The sequence below is a fragment of the Pelodiscus sinensis genome, chromosome 1 (genome assembly GCF_052426305.1).
Source record: "Pelodiscus sinensis isolate ZL-2025 chromosome 1, ASM5242630v1, whole genome shotgun sequence".
Lineage (NCBI taxonomy): Eukaryota > Metazoa > Chordata > Testudines > Trionychidae > Pelodiscus > Pelodiscus sinensis.
In genome coordinates this window covers 126,159,302-126,178,673 of record NC_143052.1, presented here as the reverse complement: position 1 = coordinate 126,178,673, position 19,372 = coordinate 126,159,302, and the positions used below count along the sequence as shown (strand labels likewise).

The window sequence follows — 19,372 nt, the reverse complement described above, 5'->3', positions numbered from 1 at the left end:
GGCAAAAATCTAAGCACAAAACCTACTCAATCCATTTTTCATTTGCTACAATGCATATAATGAAAACAGTGTTTTACACTCCTGACAAGTAGAACTGTACGAGACTAATTTTATACATTTTTCCATTTGCTACATATACAGTGACTGAGTGGATGATAACCCTTCTTGAATATTACTACCTGCCTAGCCAGATATAAAGGACTAGCTAACTTATTCCTGAGATATGTTCATATAACTTGTAACTTATTATTCAGAAGCCTTCAGTAGAGGGCAAATGAAGCTGACTCATTCAAGACAAAAAGCTCCTCTTAAGTTTTTAAAATATTTTTCCTTAGAATATTCAAGTCAGCTAAGTACCTAAACACATGCTTGTCTACTAGTGCGTGCTTCAATCTTATTAATTCCAAAGGGACATAAACTTGTGCCTAAGAGTTGCTTCTGTTTCAAATATTTTTGGTGTATTTCCTGTATCTGCTGTTACTTTCAATCATCATGTTCACTTGGTGATAGCTATCAGTATGAAGGAAAAATTTTGAAACTAGTATCAGAAGAAAAAATATTTAGTTAAGGTTTTCCTCTTAGAGTTATGCACAAAAAATACCAAACATGACAGGAAAAAAATTAATTGGTTGAGAAAAAAAGGGGGGGAGGGAGGAGGAAGGGGACCAATGTCGAGCAAAAAAACCATGCACAAAAAAGAAGAGTCCCTGCGCCTTAAATTCCCACGCTCCCCCCAGGTATTTACATGTCTGGTATTTTCTGTTTTTTTTTTTTTTTTTTTTTAAAACCAGACAGCGGCCACAGATACCAGACTGTCCGGGCCAATACTGGACACCTGGCAACTCTACTGCCATTAGTACAGATCAGGCCTACTTCAACTCATGCTAGAAGGCAATTTTTATGGTCATAACCTAAAACATGTCTACAATTTTTTTTTCTTTTTTTCAATTTACATTTTGGCTCATTTCTGGATATTTTATACTATTTATTTCTAAAAATATAGCTGACAAACCAAATATTTTGCAAGTCAAAAATCATTTTGAAATTACATACGTGTATTTATATACTGCAAATAGTTTTGGTCTTCCTCAAAAAAAACAAAAAAACAAAAAAACACATTTCTGTGAGCTGACTATTCATTTAAAAAAAAAATCACCCAACTCTAACTGTAGTAATCAAGACAGAAAATGTCAAGGGTCTGTAAGGGCACGTCTACACAGCAAGGCAAAAGTCAAATTAAGCTACGCAACTGGAGCTATGTGAATTACGTAGCTTAAGTCAAAATAGTTTAATTGGGCTTTTAGCGCTGTCTACACAGCAGGAAGTCAAAGGAAGAACATACTTCCTTTAACTTCCCTTGCTCCTTGCAAAATGAGGGTTACAGAAGGAGTCAGAGTAAGAAGTCCTACAGCTTGACATTATTTTGAAATAATGGCGTGCAGTTTAGACATGTTCTTTGTTATTCCAGAGTAACACTGCTGTGTAATCATAGCCTAAGAGAGTGTAAGTAATGGAGAATATGGTGCTGTTGTCAACAGTGACTGAATAGAGGGTAAAGCCAGAAAGATCTGGAAGGAAAGAAACAGAGTTCAGCTTTGCCTATATTAAGTTTGACATTTCTGGAGAGACATGCAAGAGTACATGTCAAAAAGACAGGTTGAAATATGGAAAGCTGTTGCAGAAGGCATTCCATTCTGAAAACTATTTTGGACACCTCTTAAATTTTTGGGGGGGGAATCTCAAATTTCTCAAGTCTAGTCTCACCTCAGAGGAGATTTTTTTTGAAGGCTGAAGAAAAATCAAGCAAGCATTTTGAGTAATAAGACAGTGAAATAGATTTTCTGGTTCATCTTTTGGTGATCTCTAGTCATTTAAAATCCATTTTCAGGAATTCAAACTTGTCTGGTTTTAAATCATTGGAAGAAGATTAGGGCAGAGGACAAATATGACAAATTTTAGTTTAGAAATAATGAATTAACTTTAATTCTTTATTTTTACATGCATGAGTTTTATCTTTGGAGATTATTCTTCTGAAGGGACTTATAATATATGCAAGAAAGTCCTCACAATGTTACAATATACCTGTGTACTGTGCACATCTGCTAATGGTCATAGTTGGAAATGGCAGGAATTTCAGCCACAGAGACTTGTAACGTACATCTCTTTCTAGGTATAACATGGCAGGTTTATATGTTCAAAACAAAGTTTGAACTTCATTTATTATTCATGGTAAGCACAATGCAAACTTTTTTTGGTATTGAGAAAATTCACAATATAAATGCATCCTGGAATGAGCAAATTACAAAATATAGACCCTTGTGATTGGGTCAGTACCTGGATCTTATGGTGATCTATCTATCTAATCTATCAATCTATCTATCTATCACACACACACACTTTTTCATCCAGAGACCTCAAAATGCTTAGCAATCATTGTTGATGTGTATCAACTCCATTTTAGAGTGGAGTAAAACTGAAGTACAGAGAGAGCAAGCAGCATGACTAACTTGACACTGCCAGTCAATGGCATGGGCACAGACCTCAAGAATCTTTACTCCCAGTACAATGCTCCTAATCACTGGACTGCAAAGGAAAAACAGTTATAAAAACTAAGATTTTTTTTCATGGACAGAATCTCTTCCTTCAAGTGCCAACCACACTTCTCCCCTTGCTGTTTAGTTTTTTTCATATTTGTTAGGACCTTGAATTTGTCAGTGACAGGATGGGTGAGAATTATTTGTACAGCTGGTAGAGGAAGGGCATTCTGTATTCTCTATCACACACCAAAAAAATTCCTTCCAAAACAAAAACAAACAAAAAAAAAAATCAATGCAACTTTAAATTGTCATACAAATTCTGCATTCACCAAACTCTGGAAATTAAGTTAAGTTGCTAAACCACCACCCTTAATTCGCATATGGTAGCACCCAGAAGGCCCACACAAGGTTACAGCCTCACTGTACAAGGCACTATACAAAGACATAGCAAGAAACACTCCTGCTATAGACAGTTTGCAATCTCAGTTGACAAGTTAATAGGCTGGTGAAAAGAAATATTACCACTTCATTTTACAGATGGAAAATTGATGTAAAGGGAGCTTGGGGATGAGATTTTCTGAGCTGACTAAAAGGTCCATGCCCAGCTCCCAATCACTTTCAATAGGATCTGAGCATCTAATTCCCTTGAGTCATTTTGACAAACCCACTCTAAGTCACATAAGTTTGCAGCACTGACAAGCTAGGAATGGAGTCTGGATGATCTAAGTTCCAGGCCACTGCCTTCACTACAAAACCGTCTTTCTGCTCTAAACACAGGAAGCCTTACATTTTATCTGCGAGAATTTTCCTACCCTCTGGCCCCTTAGTATTGGAAGAGTATACAAGTGACCTTCCTCACTGGAAGAAATCCTTGTGAGTAGCAATGAATGTTCCCTCTAATCTTTTACATCCATGGGTGGACTTTTCCATCCATGTGTGGAATAAATTTTCCATGTGCACCCATGCATGTACAAATATGCACCAAAAGCAGAAACAAAAAACTAGCTGTGAATGCTCTGCTAATTAGCTGGGCAGCATCTGAATCTCTTCTGAGCAGCTGCAAAAGTGTTCAGCTTACAGAAAACACTGGTAGCAATATTTTTCACCTATCAACACAGCAACTAAAAGCTACTGAGATCTGTTGTGACCCATTTCAATCTGGCATGCTGATATTTCTACAGGAAAAATGACATAGTACAACCAAATCTCTCAGGAACCCCAGTAGCTTGGAAGACTGAGGGTTCCATATTTGAGCTGCTCACTATTGATTAGCACCTATATGAAAACCATACAGAAAGCATAGCAGCAAACGAGAAGGAATCTGCTCTGATGCTCAAAAAGTGTTCAGGTTCCTGTTCAAGGAACAGGCATAAGTTCGTACCAATTCCAGCTCCTGGATAAACCAGTTTAGCTATGCATATATGCAAGACCTATGCAAAAGGATTTATGTTAAAGATTGTGTAGACATCATAACCAAAATCTTTCAGAATTTCTGAGTTTTAAGTATCTGAAAGAAAAGTTGAATTTGGCAGGCAATGTAAAGCCTTTTTTTTTTTGGCTGTCAGCCTTTTTATTTTCTTCCTAGTCTCATCTCCTTCACTGCCATCTTGTGTTACCACTAGCACTGCATTCTGGGTCCTCTGCTCTCCTTCCAGGTTCTGCCTTTTCCAGCCCATCAAATTTCCCTCAACCTCCTGGCCCACTCACCAACAAATTATTGCTTCCAACTCTCAGAGTACATGATGCCAATCAGTACTGGTTTATAGACACCACAGTATTAGTAATTCTATATGCTTGAGGAATGAGAGCAGCAGTAACACAGCCTGAAATAACACTCATAGTACATATTTTGGGGCAATAATCCAGAGCTGCCCCCACAGGGACACATGCCCACTAAGACTATGAGATTTAGTCTTACTTGAGGGTGAACCAAATACAGCAAAGTCTATAGCAGTGGTTCTCAACTAACAGGCTGCTTGCAGCCCAATCAGCACACAGCTGCAGCCCATGTGACATCCTCTGGGCCTTACAGATGGTATATATATTGTGTGGATGCATTCCATATAACACACAGAGTTGCATGTATGACCCACAATGGGTTGAGAACCACTAGTAAAGAGGGAGCAGGGTAAGGACAGTGTGTTTCAAATGGGAAGATCTTGGTTTGTAGGCAGCATTTGGTAGAGTACTCGTATTGTTTTCTTGCTGTGCATGCACCATGTTAGCTGAAGTACAATTGTTTTCCATATGCCTATGAAAATATAGAACTGAGAAATACATCTAAAAATTATTGAACATATTTGTAGAGTCTGTGGCGAGCTTTTCAAAGAAAGACAATGTATTAGAGATAGCCACATTTTTGTGAAGCTCAACGATATGATCACTCACTCCAAATTTAATAACCCTTCTATTTTTGCTTTCTACTGGCTTCTATTCAGCAATGAGGCTTTTTCACAGTATGTGGCCTGTTTTAGGTTGCACTCTAACTCTGAAATAAAATGTCTGTCAGTTTCGCCAAAAGGTTTTCTTACCATCTTAAAACAAACAAACAAACTGCTATTGTGTAGATCATAGCAACATGATTTCTTCTAACTTTAGTCACAGGTTTCATGAACCACAATTATACTAGCTGCTGCCATGAAGTCGAAAGTATTTTGCATCTACCTCTTAGATGACTTTCAGACTGAAAAGAAAGGTGTAAGTTTAAAAGGGAGTATCTGAAAATTAGTTTTCATTTATATTTTCTATATTTTATCCATTATCTAAACTAAGAACTTTGTATGTACTGCTTCACAGCAACCACTGGAATAAGAAAGCCTCAAGCAACCACAGGTTTTCCTTCCAATAATGCTGCCAATTCTTGCTCCTGAAAAAAAGTACAGTCCCTGTTTTTCTAAGTATTATTGCACTTTTGGTTATAGCAAATTTTGCCAGACTGGAATTCATATATAATAGCAGAAATGTACAAAAACTTCATATCAATATATCCACATAAAAATCTGAACATTTGAAAAAACAGAAACACGATATATTCAGAACTGTATGTCACTTCTTAATTTGCAGAGTTTTGGAAGAAGTGACTTATTCAGCCAAATTATGTAGTGCAGAAATAAAATTCATGACAATAAAAGGTTCCGGTTAACTTTAAATGGCAGCACTTACCAGTTATTAAACTTCAATAACTTTGATCCACCAATTATCTATACTCTCTATGTAGGAAAAAAACCTGTTAACTTTTCCACACACAACCTCAGTCTCTCTAGAATTTGAGCAGTATGCTAGCTGTGCCCCTGAATGCCAGAAACAAATGAAGAACAGGTCACAGTCTTCAAAAATATACTGCCATGCTACATGAATATCATGAAAAGATATTCACAGAAGGTTATGGCATAGCAAAGTTCTGCTTACAGTGGCCTTTGTCATGGCAACTTTGAGTTAGGCCACATCAGTAAATATTTGCTCCTTTCAAGTTTACCTTAAAATAGGTCTTTTTGACCAAAACATTGAACTTAAAGAATCCCTTGAATAAGTGAATAGGAAAGAATTACATTTTCATAAAAGATGAGGAAGAAAATTCCTTTTAAGAAAAATCTCTAGCATAGACTTCCTTCCCCCCTTTGGATTTATTTCCATCAGACACCAATAAAAACTTCTGAAAGGATTTTGTATTCTCTAAATAACAACAAATACCTCTTTCAGCTTCTAACATGGCGGTCTGGCATTGCTTTGTGAATTGTGTACATTACAGGAAAAAAGCATTGGCACAGATTTTCTCTGCAAAAGTTACAGAATCTTTTAATCAAAAGAACTGCATTCAAAATGCAAGTCTTTTGATGATAGCGTGTGCCAGATTTGGAGACCGAATTCAATTAAAGATAGAATAGCAATGGTAGACCTGCTTTAAGTGGAAATCAAAATGCAACCTTAACTATAGTTTTACTGTAGAATTAGTATAGATGCATCTGTAGCGAATACATCTATAGCGAATACATCTAAAAAATAAAAATGAACAGCTATCTAATGTTTAGCTATGTTTATATTAGTAGGAAATCTAAGCAGTTCTCCTGTTAAAGTATCTAAGTATAACCTAAAGTTTCAACCCAAGAGAAACTGCAAAATCGTAATTCCTGAAATAAACTGAAAAACACAACAATATAAACTGGTACTATAAAAGTGAATTTTTGGAAATGCCCTCTATACTGTATAAAGTTTGCAGGTATATCTGTAATCCCCAAAGGAGTAATACTGTGAAGAACTGAACAATTCTTGCAAGGTGATGAGCACTCAAACTCTCAGTGAAGCCAATGAGAATAGAGGGCATTCCTCAATTTACACAATATAGCACTAAATCCTCACCAGACATCAGAAGACGCAGTTACAGTTATAGCAAGGACTATATATTTATACTTAACATTACAGACCTGATTTAATCACAGGTGTGATCATGTAGAAGGAGCTTTGTGTCACTCTGAATCTCTATTAGAATAGCCATCCAAGCACTTGTATTTAAAAAAAAAAAAAGCAAGAGCGAGAGAGAAACAGAAAGAGAAAACAGAAAAGTGTCTTTGGAAAAGAGCTGTCATTCTGGCGTGCTTTTTTTTTTTTTGAAGCAGGATGGCTGTCTAACCTTAGTAAAGGTGCATTTTTTGCTTACAGACAGGGTAGATAAAAGTTGCTCCAAACTGAAGTTGAAAATAAAGTCTCCTTGTTTATTTTATGCACTAGATTATTATAATTTAAAGATACATTAATCTGTTTTACATTCATATTTGATCACCAAACTTCAGCTAGCCTCAATGCCCAGCTATAGCAGAATGTACTAAAAAGCAAGAAAGTAGAAATTAATTCTAAATGCTTCCTCTTGCTTCTCCCGTGAGACATGTTGTAAACGCATCACATGTGGAATGCTTAGAGAAGGGAGAATGTCAATTCTATGCTACATAACAATGCTAGAGGAGCTTTAGGCCAAAGGACAAAAGTAGTCTCAGTCTCTACACAAGTGAAAAGGAGGGTGGAGAACATCTTCATGAAAAGGCAGGATCAGACATTTGATTTTATAAGCCAGTGAGGTTCCAATCTCTCACGTGAAATGGATCCATCACTCGTGTGTGAGCATATGATGGTAGGGAGAGAAACTGTGACTAAATATGGTCAGATATTTGAGGCTGAGAAAGTCCTGGAAGCAGAAGCCAAAAACAGAGAATCAAAATAATAATCCTAAGTTACAGAAAGCTTTATCGCAGCAAAACAGAGCTTTGCTACCACCAACTCACTTTTTTAAAAAATAGTTGATTTTTTTACGTTCGTAAGAATGCATTTCAAGAATAAGAAGGCAAAACAGATCCAAGGGCAAACTAACATGAAAGAAAATGTTAATGCAAAATTAATATCCCAATTACAATTCCTTGAGAATCAGAAAATGAAGGGTTAAAGTACCCACAGCAATCTGAACATGTATATTATAAAAGCTCATATTAAAAGGTGTTACTGCATTAGAAAACCTTTAAATTCAAGCAAATAGCATTCCATCTTCTCCAAAGTATACAGTGTCTATACTGCACTCAAAAAAAGTCAATCAAAATGTATGGGGAAATATTACATTAGTAAAAATGTTATCAGTATCTGAGCTTTGTTAAGAACATAAGAATGGCCATACTGAGTCAGACCAATTAGTCAAGTATCCATCAGCAAACAATGGCAAATGCTTTAAATGGAATGAACAGAACAGGACAATTATCAGTAAAATATAGGAGTCAAAGGATAAGAATAGGTGGTCATTTTCCACAATAGAGAGAGGTAAATCGGTGGTGCCCCAAGAATCTGTAGTGGAATCAATTCTGTTGAACATTTTCATAAATGATCTGTGGTGCCCACACCCTTACCAATCAGATGCATGACACTGTGTGCCAGAGCATCTTGGCTAATAGCCACTGATGGACCTATCCTCCATGAACTTACAAAATTCTTTTCAAACACAGAGTTATACTTCGGCCTTTTCAACATCCTTGACAAGAATTTTGACAGATTTACTGTGTGTTTTGTGAAGTACCCATTTGTTCATTTAACCTTGCTTCCTATTAATTTAATCAGGTGACCCTAGATCTTAAGTTATTTGAAAGGGTAATCAACCCTTTATTCACTTTCTCCACACCATACATGATTTTATAGACCTTTATCATATGTACCGCCCCCTAGTCATCTCTTTTCTAAGACTAACAGTACCAATCTTTTTAATCTCTCCTCCTATGGAAGATGTTCCATATCCCAATGATGTTTGCCTCTCTGTATTCTTTCCAATTCTAATGTTGTTGGTTTTTTTTGTTTTTTTTTTAGATAAGGCAACCAGAACTGGACACACTATTCAAAGTGTGAGTGTTTCATGGATTTATATCATATCTACTATCTCTTTTTTGTTCTCAAACATTATCTTCTTATCCATGCCTTTCCTAATGGTTCCCAATATTCTTTTAGTGTTCTGACTGACATTAAACAGTGAGTGATTGTTTTCACAGAACATTCACTGCACGATCTCATTCTTGAGTGGTAACAATTAATTTAGACCCCCATCATTTGATACTCAAAACTGGTAATAGACATTCCAATAGACATTTGCATTAATCAACATTGAATTTTATCTGCCATTTTGTTGCCAAATAACCCAGTTTGGGGAGATCCCTTCATAACTCTTTGAAGTCTGCTTTGGACTTAACATAGCTTAAATAATGTTGCTCCCTCATTGTTTACCCCTTTCTCCAGATCATTTATGAAAATGTTAAATGGAATGGATCCCATTATGGATTCTTGGAGGGCCCCCTTATTTACCTCTCTCCATTGTGAAAAATGACTACCTATTCTTATCTTTTGTTTCCCATATTTTAACCAATTACTGTTTCATGAGAGGACTTTCCCTCTGATCCCATGACTGTTTTGCTTTACTTTACCTAAGAGCCTTTGGTGAGGGACCTCATCAAAGGCTTTCTGAAAATCCAAGTATGCTATATCCACTGAATCACCCTTGACCACATGACTGCTAATGCCTCAAAAAAAATATTAGATAGGTGAGGCATGATTTCCTTCTATACACACAGAATTAACTCTTCCCATGACAAACCATGTGCAATAGTCTGATAATTCTGGTATTTAGTATGGTTTCAAACTAATCTGTCTATTCCTGAAGTTAGAATTACTAGGCTGTAATTTCCAGGGTCACCTCTGAAGCATTAAAAAGCGCATCATGGTAGCTATCCTCCAGTTACTTGGTACAGAAACTGATTTAAGTGATAGGTTAATTATAGTTATGTAATGAAATTATGATGACAAATAGACTGCTTTCCACAGTTTTGTTCTTTGTTAATCTGAATTCACTTTTAAAAGTGTAGACAAAACAAACACCAACTGTGGTCTACAAACAGTGGCTGGGTTTGACGGTCTCCTCTGAGAATGGTAAAAATTGACTGCATTGTCAGTTTGTTCAGGATCTGGATATTATAAGCCAGCAACATACTAGCTGTAGTCACTGGATCAAATGTTGTTCATGATCCTTATATACTGGTCTGAAGATACCTTAAAATCTGACTGTAACATTACAGCAGGGGTGGGATGCAGCCCTGGCTTTCCTGGATCTGGCCCCTGAGGCTTGGTGCTTCCCCTCCCCACAGCAGGGAGTCCCCAAGCCTTGCGGGTAAGAGCCAGGTAAGCACGGGGCTGAATCCAACCCATGGGCTCTTCCTGGCGTGCGTGCGTATGGCTCTGCACATTACTGTACTCTCTCTCCTTGCTGGGGAAATGGCAGTGCAACATTGCACTGCCTGGAGGCTTTCCCCGCACTGCTCCAATTGGCTGTAATCAGGGGAAATAGGAGCAGTAGGGGGCAGCTCCTGGGGGGGGACGGGGACACAGAACCATATGCATCCCCAGGGAATTGTGGCAGGTAACCCTCCTTTCTCCCCCATTCAGCCAGATCCTCCATCCCCAACCCACTCCTGCACCCTACCTCCTGCTCAGCCCCACCCAGTATCCTCCCAGACCCATAAAACCCCAACCCACAGCTGAATCCTCTCTCCCCGCAGATCCCACATTTCAAGCCCTCTTCCCAGCAGCCTCTCCCATGCACTGAATCCCTCATTTTTTGGTCTCCACCACAGAGCCTGGGGGACCCCACAAAAATCTACTGGCCCAGCCCTGACTCCAGTCTCTGGTGTGAGAGGCCAATGTGGGGAGTGTCTTTCTGCTTCTCAATCAGGAGCCATGCCAGTGAGGTTTGTTTTTTTCCTTTGCTACTCACTTGGGTGGCCCCCGACTGATTTTTCTATGGGTCAGTGGCCCCGACCCCAAAAAAAGTTCTCCACCCCTGATTTAGAGGGTTTCTTGATGTTGCTGTGGCAATAAAATTATGACAATAATCTCCTGAACCTACTTAAAGTAGTTTCCTTCAAACTACAATCCTCTTGAGTTTTGCAGTTGCTGCTCTTTAAAAATGCTGTTAAGTTACAGAAAAAAAAACCCATAATACATCGTCTGCACTGTTTATATAAAAATCTCACAACTAGTTCAATAACCTGCATCATTAACTGACATCTATTTTTCCATCATATAAATTGCCAGATTTATCTCTGAGTTTAGGTCTATTTTTCCACTGTTCAGGTTTAATAATTGTGTAAAACTGATGAACCACTTACTATTTATCTACTTATTTCAGTTCACTGGATGGATGTCAGTTGAAGCAAAAGCTCAATTGTCAGTTAAAATGACCAAGTATGGTCTTAATCCAGATTTCCATTATGAATCCCAATCCAGAAGTCTTACAGTGAACTGGAGATAGTGAGGATATTAGAAAACAAGACATAGGCCCTGATTCAGGAAAAGCTGCAAGTTCACTCCAATTCAGGAAAGTACTTAGAGACATGCTTAACTTGACTTTTTAAGTCTCACTGACTTCTATGGGACTTAAAACACACTCATATTTAAGCATGTCTCTAAGTGCTTTCCTGCATCAGTTGATTCAGCCTTGGATAGGTGGGTTAAAAATAATGTAGATATTTGGTCCTGAGCTAGAAGCAGGGTTGGGATTTCCAAAAGGGGGATGGATTTCAGAGCCTGGTCTTAAATTCAAATATCCACACAGCTTTTTTAAGATCAGAAACCTAAGCCCCAAAAGCCCAAGTCAACTGAGACTTAGTACTGTGGATTTTTTTAATTGCACTAGGGGACAGGGCCCCTTGTCACTATACTAACCACCATCACCAACCCTCTCATGGGTAATGATGTCACTCTGTCAGCCTGCAGAAAAAGTTTTTTTAAATATATAAAGAGACTATGGATGTACCCTGAGAATCACAAACCATCCACAGGTTGACATCCTAGTCTCATTGATGTCAATGGCAAAAATGTAAATTGACTTCAACAGGCCTGGAATTCACCCACAATCTCCCTACAGCATTTACTGATTCTGTATTACCCACAGTAAAGCATTCCCAGAAATTTGCTGTAAACATTTTAAAAATATAGAAACCTCTGGATTCTGAACGCATCTTGGCTGTTCTTTTGTCCAAATATATCCATTGTTTGTCATGACAATCTGAGGAAGAATTTTGCTCAATTACACTATTTACTTCTTTAAAAAAAATGTTCAAAATGCATTTTTGACATTACATTGGGGCATACATACATGTAGAGTGCATATATTATTCAGAAATAGCACCAGAACAAAACATCAAGCAAGTGAGCAAGAGGACATCCTTAATTTTGCAAGTAAGATCAAAGATACAGTTATAAAAAGGAAAATTTCTAAGGATGCCCTAGTACTATCTAAATAGTTCTTTAAACAAAAAAAATCCAAAATCGACCCTTTCTCTGTTGAAATGCATTAACATGAAATCAACTCTTTTGGCAGAGTGATTGGTAAGGCTTCAATGATAGCCTAGAGAATTTGCATGATATAGAGATTAGTAGGGATTACAGTTTAAGAAATGGTTATATTCAAGATAACCACAATCAATAATTAAATCTGAGAACAATGTAAATGCAGAGGAAACCACCTGTTCAATCATACAGGATACAAGACTCAACTCCAAAGACTACAGAATGTATGTCAACTCATACCTACATGCATACAATGCCTCCCCAAATATGTTATAGGAGAATATACATTTTTAATATGTAGAACTTCAAGGATACAAGGATTGTTGTCATCAATACTGCAGTTGTCCAGAATCAGTGGAATTCCATCTAATTGATAAACCTGAATGAAAACAAATTTGCTTAGTTTAATACAATTTTCAATATCAAAGAATAAAAAGAAAGATTGCAAAGATACAAATGACCAAAAGCACCTATACATCAGTTTGACTAATATATGGGAAACACATTAAGCCAAATTGTAAAGGAAAAAAGTTTTTTAAACAAATATTCACACAAATGTACATTAATTTTGCATGTCTCCTACTTTCAATATCTGTCTTAGTGAGGTATGTCCTTGTATGGCTTAGGTCTCATATACTACCTTGAAAACCTATGCTTCTAAATAGATTAAAGACCCCATGAACAAGTACATTTACACAACGAATGAAAAATGTTATCAGAAGTTTTTATATTTATCAGAAGTCTATATATTTTAGAGATTAGTACATCTCTGCCTGTGAACTTGTCAGTTTGTCTGCCTGCCTGTTTGTTCAAGAACTTCTCCTGAATGGTAAGAGCGAGGAGGATCAAATTTAGTGTGCAGCTTCCCTTTCTCCTAACTTTAAGTAAGGTCAGGGTTTGTTGGGGCCAGGAAAATGGCAGAATTCAATTGTTTTCCATAACATGAAAAGAGAGAGGCTCTTTAAAGGGACAACTATACTGCCGAGCGACCACAGGGAGGTGGCTGCACAATGAAGAGTGTGGACAGCTAGGGCCAAGGCTTGCCCTCTTGCCAGCCACCAGACCAGGTAGTGGCCCCCCTACACCAAACCCTCCCTCTAGCCCTCACCCACAGTGGCAGGTGGGCAGGGAAGCCCTGTCAACCCTGCCCCTGTGCACCCCCACCCCAAGAGCACCACCATGGCCGGGAAGTGCAGATATTACTGCCCCCAGAGGAGCCACGGTCCTCTCACCCCCATACCTGTGGGATGCCTAGCACTCCTATCCCCCCAACCAGCCTCTGCAGGCCTCGCCTCTGGACTGGGACCAAAGAGCGCCGACAGGATCAGCCAGTGTGGTCCCTCTTTACACACACACACACACACACACACACCAGCAGAGTCCAACTGTGCCACCCTCTATGCACCAGGAGCTCCAGCAAGGCTGGACTGTGCAGCTCACCCTGCTGTGGCCCCTGGGAAGAAGCCAGTAGGCAAGGTTGCATATCCCACTGAGTCCTGCCTTCGGTACAAGCTAGAGGATGGGATGCATAGTCCCTGCCACCTCAGGCCTCCTCCAGGGAGAAACCAGCAGCCACTCCCACCCCCTGCCCTGAGCCTACCACTCCCTCCCGAGTTTCTCCTCCGCCCAACCCCCTGGCCTCACTCATGCATCCCCTGCCCCATGCCTTAAGACCCTATTCAACCCCCCTACCCTGACTTCCATATCCCCAGCTCCCTACACTGAGCCCTTACTCAACTTCACACTTCTGACTTCCACATCCTTGGCCTCCTGCCACGAACCCTCCACATCTCCAACCCCCTGCCCTGACTCCTACAACTTCTACACCACCAGCCCCATTGCCCTGAAGGACCCGGGCAATACCAGCTAAGCCTTCTAGTTATAAATATTTGTAAGAATATGTAACTGGTTGTTATAGGTTACAGCCCCAGTTAAAGTACTTAGTCTCTTCACCTCTAACTACACATACGCCCTAGAAGACATACCCGGCATCACCTGAATTACCAGGAGTGGGGCAGAGGGCATACCCCTTGGCTGCTGGCTTCACCCTGGAGTACAGGCAATGCAGGCCAGGATGTCAGCTGCTGCCAACCAATGGCTTTCCCCGGGTCATTTGCTGTCCCCTGTGGTCATTCCGCAGTATAACTTTCTCCTACCAGACCCCTCCCTTTCTATTTTATGAGAAAGAATCAAATTCCAGGCACATCCCATTATCCTGCCACAACCAAACTCTGACCTTGCTTTATGTTAGGGTAAGAGAAAGCTACATACTAAATCTAGTGGTCCTAGCTCTTATCATTTAGGTGGAGTTCTTGAACAAATGGATATACACATTTCTAAAACATATAGATAATAAAACTTTCCTTTTAGACTCTACGAGAAGAAAAAGATGCATTTATGGGATGTATTACATGGTACTAAATCATGCAAATATGTCTGCAGAAAATGTGATATTACCTATATCTACATAAACCTGTTCTATAAATCTGAACATTATGTATATGAAATAACCCCTTTTTAAAGTTGACTGGTGTGTATTTATTTTTCTTTGAAAAACAAAATAAATTAACCCTATTATTCACATAGCTGGAGTTTCATAGCTTCAGTCAACTTACCGCAGTCATGTAGACATACCCTCAGTGACAACATGAGAAAATAATAACAGCAGAAAAAGACTAATTGACATGGCTTATCAGAAACCAAAACACTCTGATAGTTCTTAGAAGCTATTTTAGCACATCAATGCTAATCTGCATAACTACATTTACCAGAAACGGAATTTACGAAAAAGTTTTAAAATATGCATTCCATCCATGCTATTTCTTATGTTATTTCCAAAGGACATCATGTCTGATGTCACACTTCAAAGCTTAAATAAACAGTGACCTTTTAATAATCCAATTGTCATCTGCACTTGCAAACATTAGTTCTTTGATTTTTTACACTCTGTGGCCAAACTCTGATCCACCCAGAACATTACCTTCCATTTCCCATCAATGAAATGTTGAACAGTATAAATTAATCTACATCAAGTTCTATCAACTGAAATAAGTCAGGCAGTTTGTTCAGGTCTGATTAAAATCAGGCATTCAAGCAGCACAATAAAAATACAAGTTAAGTTTAATTAATAGCTTCAAATTCTCAAAAATTACTGCTGAGATAAAAAGGAGAAAGAACTGCAAACTACAGCACAAGTATCAGCCTGTCAATATCTATGAAATAAAGAAAAGCTAACTATAAAATTCATGAACAACCATTTGTATTAGCTTGAATATAAAATTAAAATATGCAGATGAGATAATTTGATCAATTGGGCTCTGTCTTTTGTTTCTAGGAAGGCTAGATTTGTTCATTTGCCCAACTGATTTATTTCAGTAGGTACACCATGAGTTATAGTAGAGTAGGTATGATGAAGTGAGGCAGAAAGGAACCCTACTGTGTGTGCAAAGGAAAGATTACTTTGGCAATGCTTCCTCTGAAACATTCTTCAAGACAATCTTTGTTTACTAGTGCTCATTATGTGTTTCAGTTGACAAGTTAGGTTTTTAAATTACAATGGCCTTCCATCAAAAGTATTCATAGGGGCTTGGGAAAGATCTCTCAAAGAGGGTTTCTTAAATCATACTCTAACTTGGTATATCTTGCATACAAAATGGAAGGTGACCATATTTCTTAAACTTTCATATCATGAGGCCCCAACTCACCTGCCTTACTCCTGGGCAGCACCGTTCCGGTGAAATCACAGTAGCATGACTCAAAACTGTGATAATCCCTCAGTTTCTTCCTTTGAAAAGTAGTTCTTAGCCATAGAAGTGCCTCTGACGAATAAGTTACACCTTTTATGAGAATTTCTACAGAAATGAGTGTGAAGGGGATGATATGTGAACTTGCAACCTTGCCACCAATGTAAAATGTAGTGTTACGTGACGAGTGCGTCAGGAAGTTAAGACAGCACAGACTGATCAATTCTGTTTGAGAAGGGATAAATCTTCACAAATCTCTCTCTCACACAAACACACACACACACAAGATTAAGAGCAGAGGCACTAAATGTAGCCCCTACTTACGCAGTGTCATCTATTCATCAACAATTAGATACTGCACCTGATTAAATTAATACCAGGTCATTTTCTGAAGGACTATTATATTTTACAGGAACAATTATGCCAATTTAAGCAATTAAATAAAACTGCAGATTACATTTAGGCTAAAATCGTGGCCCCCGCGGAAGTCAATGGGAATTTTGACAATGACTTTACAGGCAGTCCCCGGGTTACATGGATCCGACTTACATCGGATCCCTACTTACAAACGGGGTGAGGCAACCCCGCACTAGCTGCTTCCCCCCAGCAGACCAGGGAGACGCGGAGCGGCTTTTCTCAGCAGACACCTCAGCTTGAGAATAAAGGACTGAGGGAAGTGAGGTGTGGGAGAATAAAACTGAGCTCTGGAGAAATGTTTGGCTAGAGTTTCCCCTACAATATGTACCAGTTCCGACTTACATACAAATTCAACTTAAGAACAAACCTACATTTCCTATCTTGTACGTAACCCGGGGACTGCCTGTAATAAGTCTCAATCAAATGTGTGCTGTGTGCATCAGTAACTTGCAATGTTCACATCAGTAAGTTCTTGAACTATTTTATCACGATTTCTTGAACCGCTTTTTAGAAGCAGCAATTTCAAGTATTTTACAGAAAATGTCAGTTACTGTCAATTAAGAAAATTAAAGATTAGGAGATTCTATAAACCAAGTCAGGTAACTAAAAATATTAGACCCCTGATAACTGCTAAATTAAACAGAAGTAACACTTTTTAAATAGTGTAACTAAACAATTCTTTTAAAACACCGCTCCATATTACCATCCTGCAATGTGAACAATACTGTCCTTAGTTACGGTTTTTAGAACATATCAAAATATTGAACAAATGTGCAGAATTCAAACGTATCAGACTTATGGAAAATGTCTCCTATGCGCAAAGGGACTTTAAAAAAAAGAAAGATAGTCAGTTATTTCCCCCTTTTTAGTTGAACTTTCACAAGCTATTTATTTAAACTTGTAGAAGTCACTAATCAAAACAATCTCCCAAAATGTACAATACTGAAAAGCTATAATTATACACCAATTTATAAACTGGCTTTGCCCCAACAGAAGATGCCAACTCAGTTCTCCCTTGAAAGAAAGCAAGAAATGTAAGTATGTATTGTGTATTATTTGGATATGTCAGGACATGTCAGTTCTGAGGCGTAGTAATTGCTAAATCAGGCTGAACACTGGTGTTATGTAGTCCAAAAGTTGCACATCGGAGGTCAAATTCACTGCTGTTGGCAGATGCACAATTTCATTGGCATTAATGGAGATTTATCTGCTCACACCAGGAGTATATTGTACCCCAGGTGTTTATTTTGTCCAAAAATTAAATTCTGTGTCTCAAGGGCTCAGAAAAATGCTCAGGACTGCACAAAGGGCCATCGGTGAAGTGACTGCACGTGGGATTCTAGGAGGGTTTTTGCGCCCCCGCATGTTAAATTGTTTCCCAGGGGTCATGAAAAACATGTTGCACATAGTCCAGAAGTCCTGTTCCTCTAACTCGTAAGAGTGGGTAGATGCATGGATGGGCTCTGAAGAGGTATTATTCAGTCACCAGTAGCTAGAAGAATAATGGTTATGTCAGAGAAAAGTTTACTTGTGGCAGTGGAGAACAGAATAAAAAAAAACCAAAAACCCGGAGACCCTTAGCCTCGGAAAGGGATACAACAAACACTCTCTATGGGCTGCGGGAACAGGGAGAAGGAAGCTGCAAGGCAAGACTGCCATCCCTCATATTAGACCAGTGTGAAGTATTTACTAACAAAATGCAGGGAAGTAATTATTACTGATTAATGTTACTAGTGTAACATGAATACTCACATCAACCAAAGAAAGCACAACAGAAACGGAGACTACCGCTAGACTTAAATTCAGACCTCTCTAAAGTCGGCCCCATTAGTCAGAATGTAAACTTTGTGCCTTGTGTGTGTGTGTAACAGAAAACTCTTTGTGGTAGGTGGGTGGTTGTGTATGTGAGAGAGAGAGGGGGGGGGGTACAGAATCCTGTACAATGGAGCTGGATTTCTTAGTGATATCTAAACACAAATAATCAAATATGTGCACTCTCTCCAAACAAGATGCACATTTATGTTTAGATAAATGCTAAACAAGTAGACTGTTAAGCATAGAAACATGGAAAGATTAAAAATCCCTAAACAATTGTCTTGCTGGCAAAAAATAGACATGATACAATAATAAGTACATGTTTTTAGACAAGAGACAGTATTCAACAGATATGCCTCTTCTTCTGGAAGATGTGTGACTGGCTTTGTTTCTAATTCTCTCTCTCTCGCATCTTTTTTCTGCTATTGAGATAATATATATTTCACAAACATAGTATGTGTTGCAGCTGTGTCACAAAAGAAAAAAAATTCTCTTCAAGCAAAATGAGACGAGCGCTAATAATGCATGCGAGCAGGCCTCTTCTCACTGCAGGCACGACACAGGCAGAGGAACAAATTGAAAGAAAAAATTCAAGGGGCCGCTGCTAGTAAAACAAGAACTAGAACTTTCGTAAAACTGACACACGAATCTTGTGACCACCAGCCACCAATGGTGTAGGAAAAACAACATCCTCAGATACTGAACTCTCACAGAAACCCACTTCAGAGACAGAGGCAAAATTGCCCTTTCTGCAGAGATTAGCTTCAGTAATTTGCACAACTGAGCTGTAAAGAGAAATAACAGACAGACTTTATTAGAGTGATTTAAAACACACATTTATTTTTTCCTCTATGGTCTTTATAACATGGTCCCTAAAAGCTCTGTTACCTGAGGTATTAACAGTGATCCTATTACGAAAGAATGGATGGATTTATAAGTGGTCACTTTGCAAAATTTTCTCACAAAGGCTCCCCTCTTTTCTATCCAAGAATTAGTCTG

The 19,372-nt window shown here is 38.6% G+C and overlaps 1 protein-coding gene across 4 annotated transcripts in view; it reads right to left on the bottom strand.

Moving 5' to 3' along the window:
* The window catches only part of ATXN10 (ataxin 10), a 155,580-nt gene that overhangs the window by 21,382 nt on the left and 114,826 nt on the right, over positions 1–19,372 (bottom strand). For all 4 annotated transcript variants that reach the window (XM_006127756.5, XM_075899999.2, XM_075899998.2 and 1 more), the window contains one exon: positions 12,714–12,777. In XM_006127756.5, the coding sequence (XP_006127818.3) occupies positions 12,714–12,777 (64 nt within the window). The remainder of the gene's footprint in view (positions 1–12,713; positions 12,778–19,372) is intronic.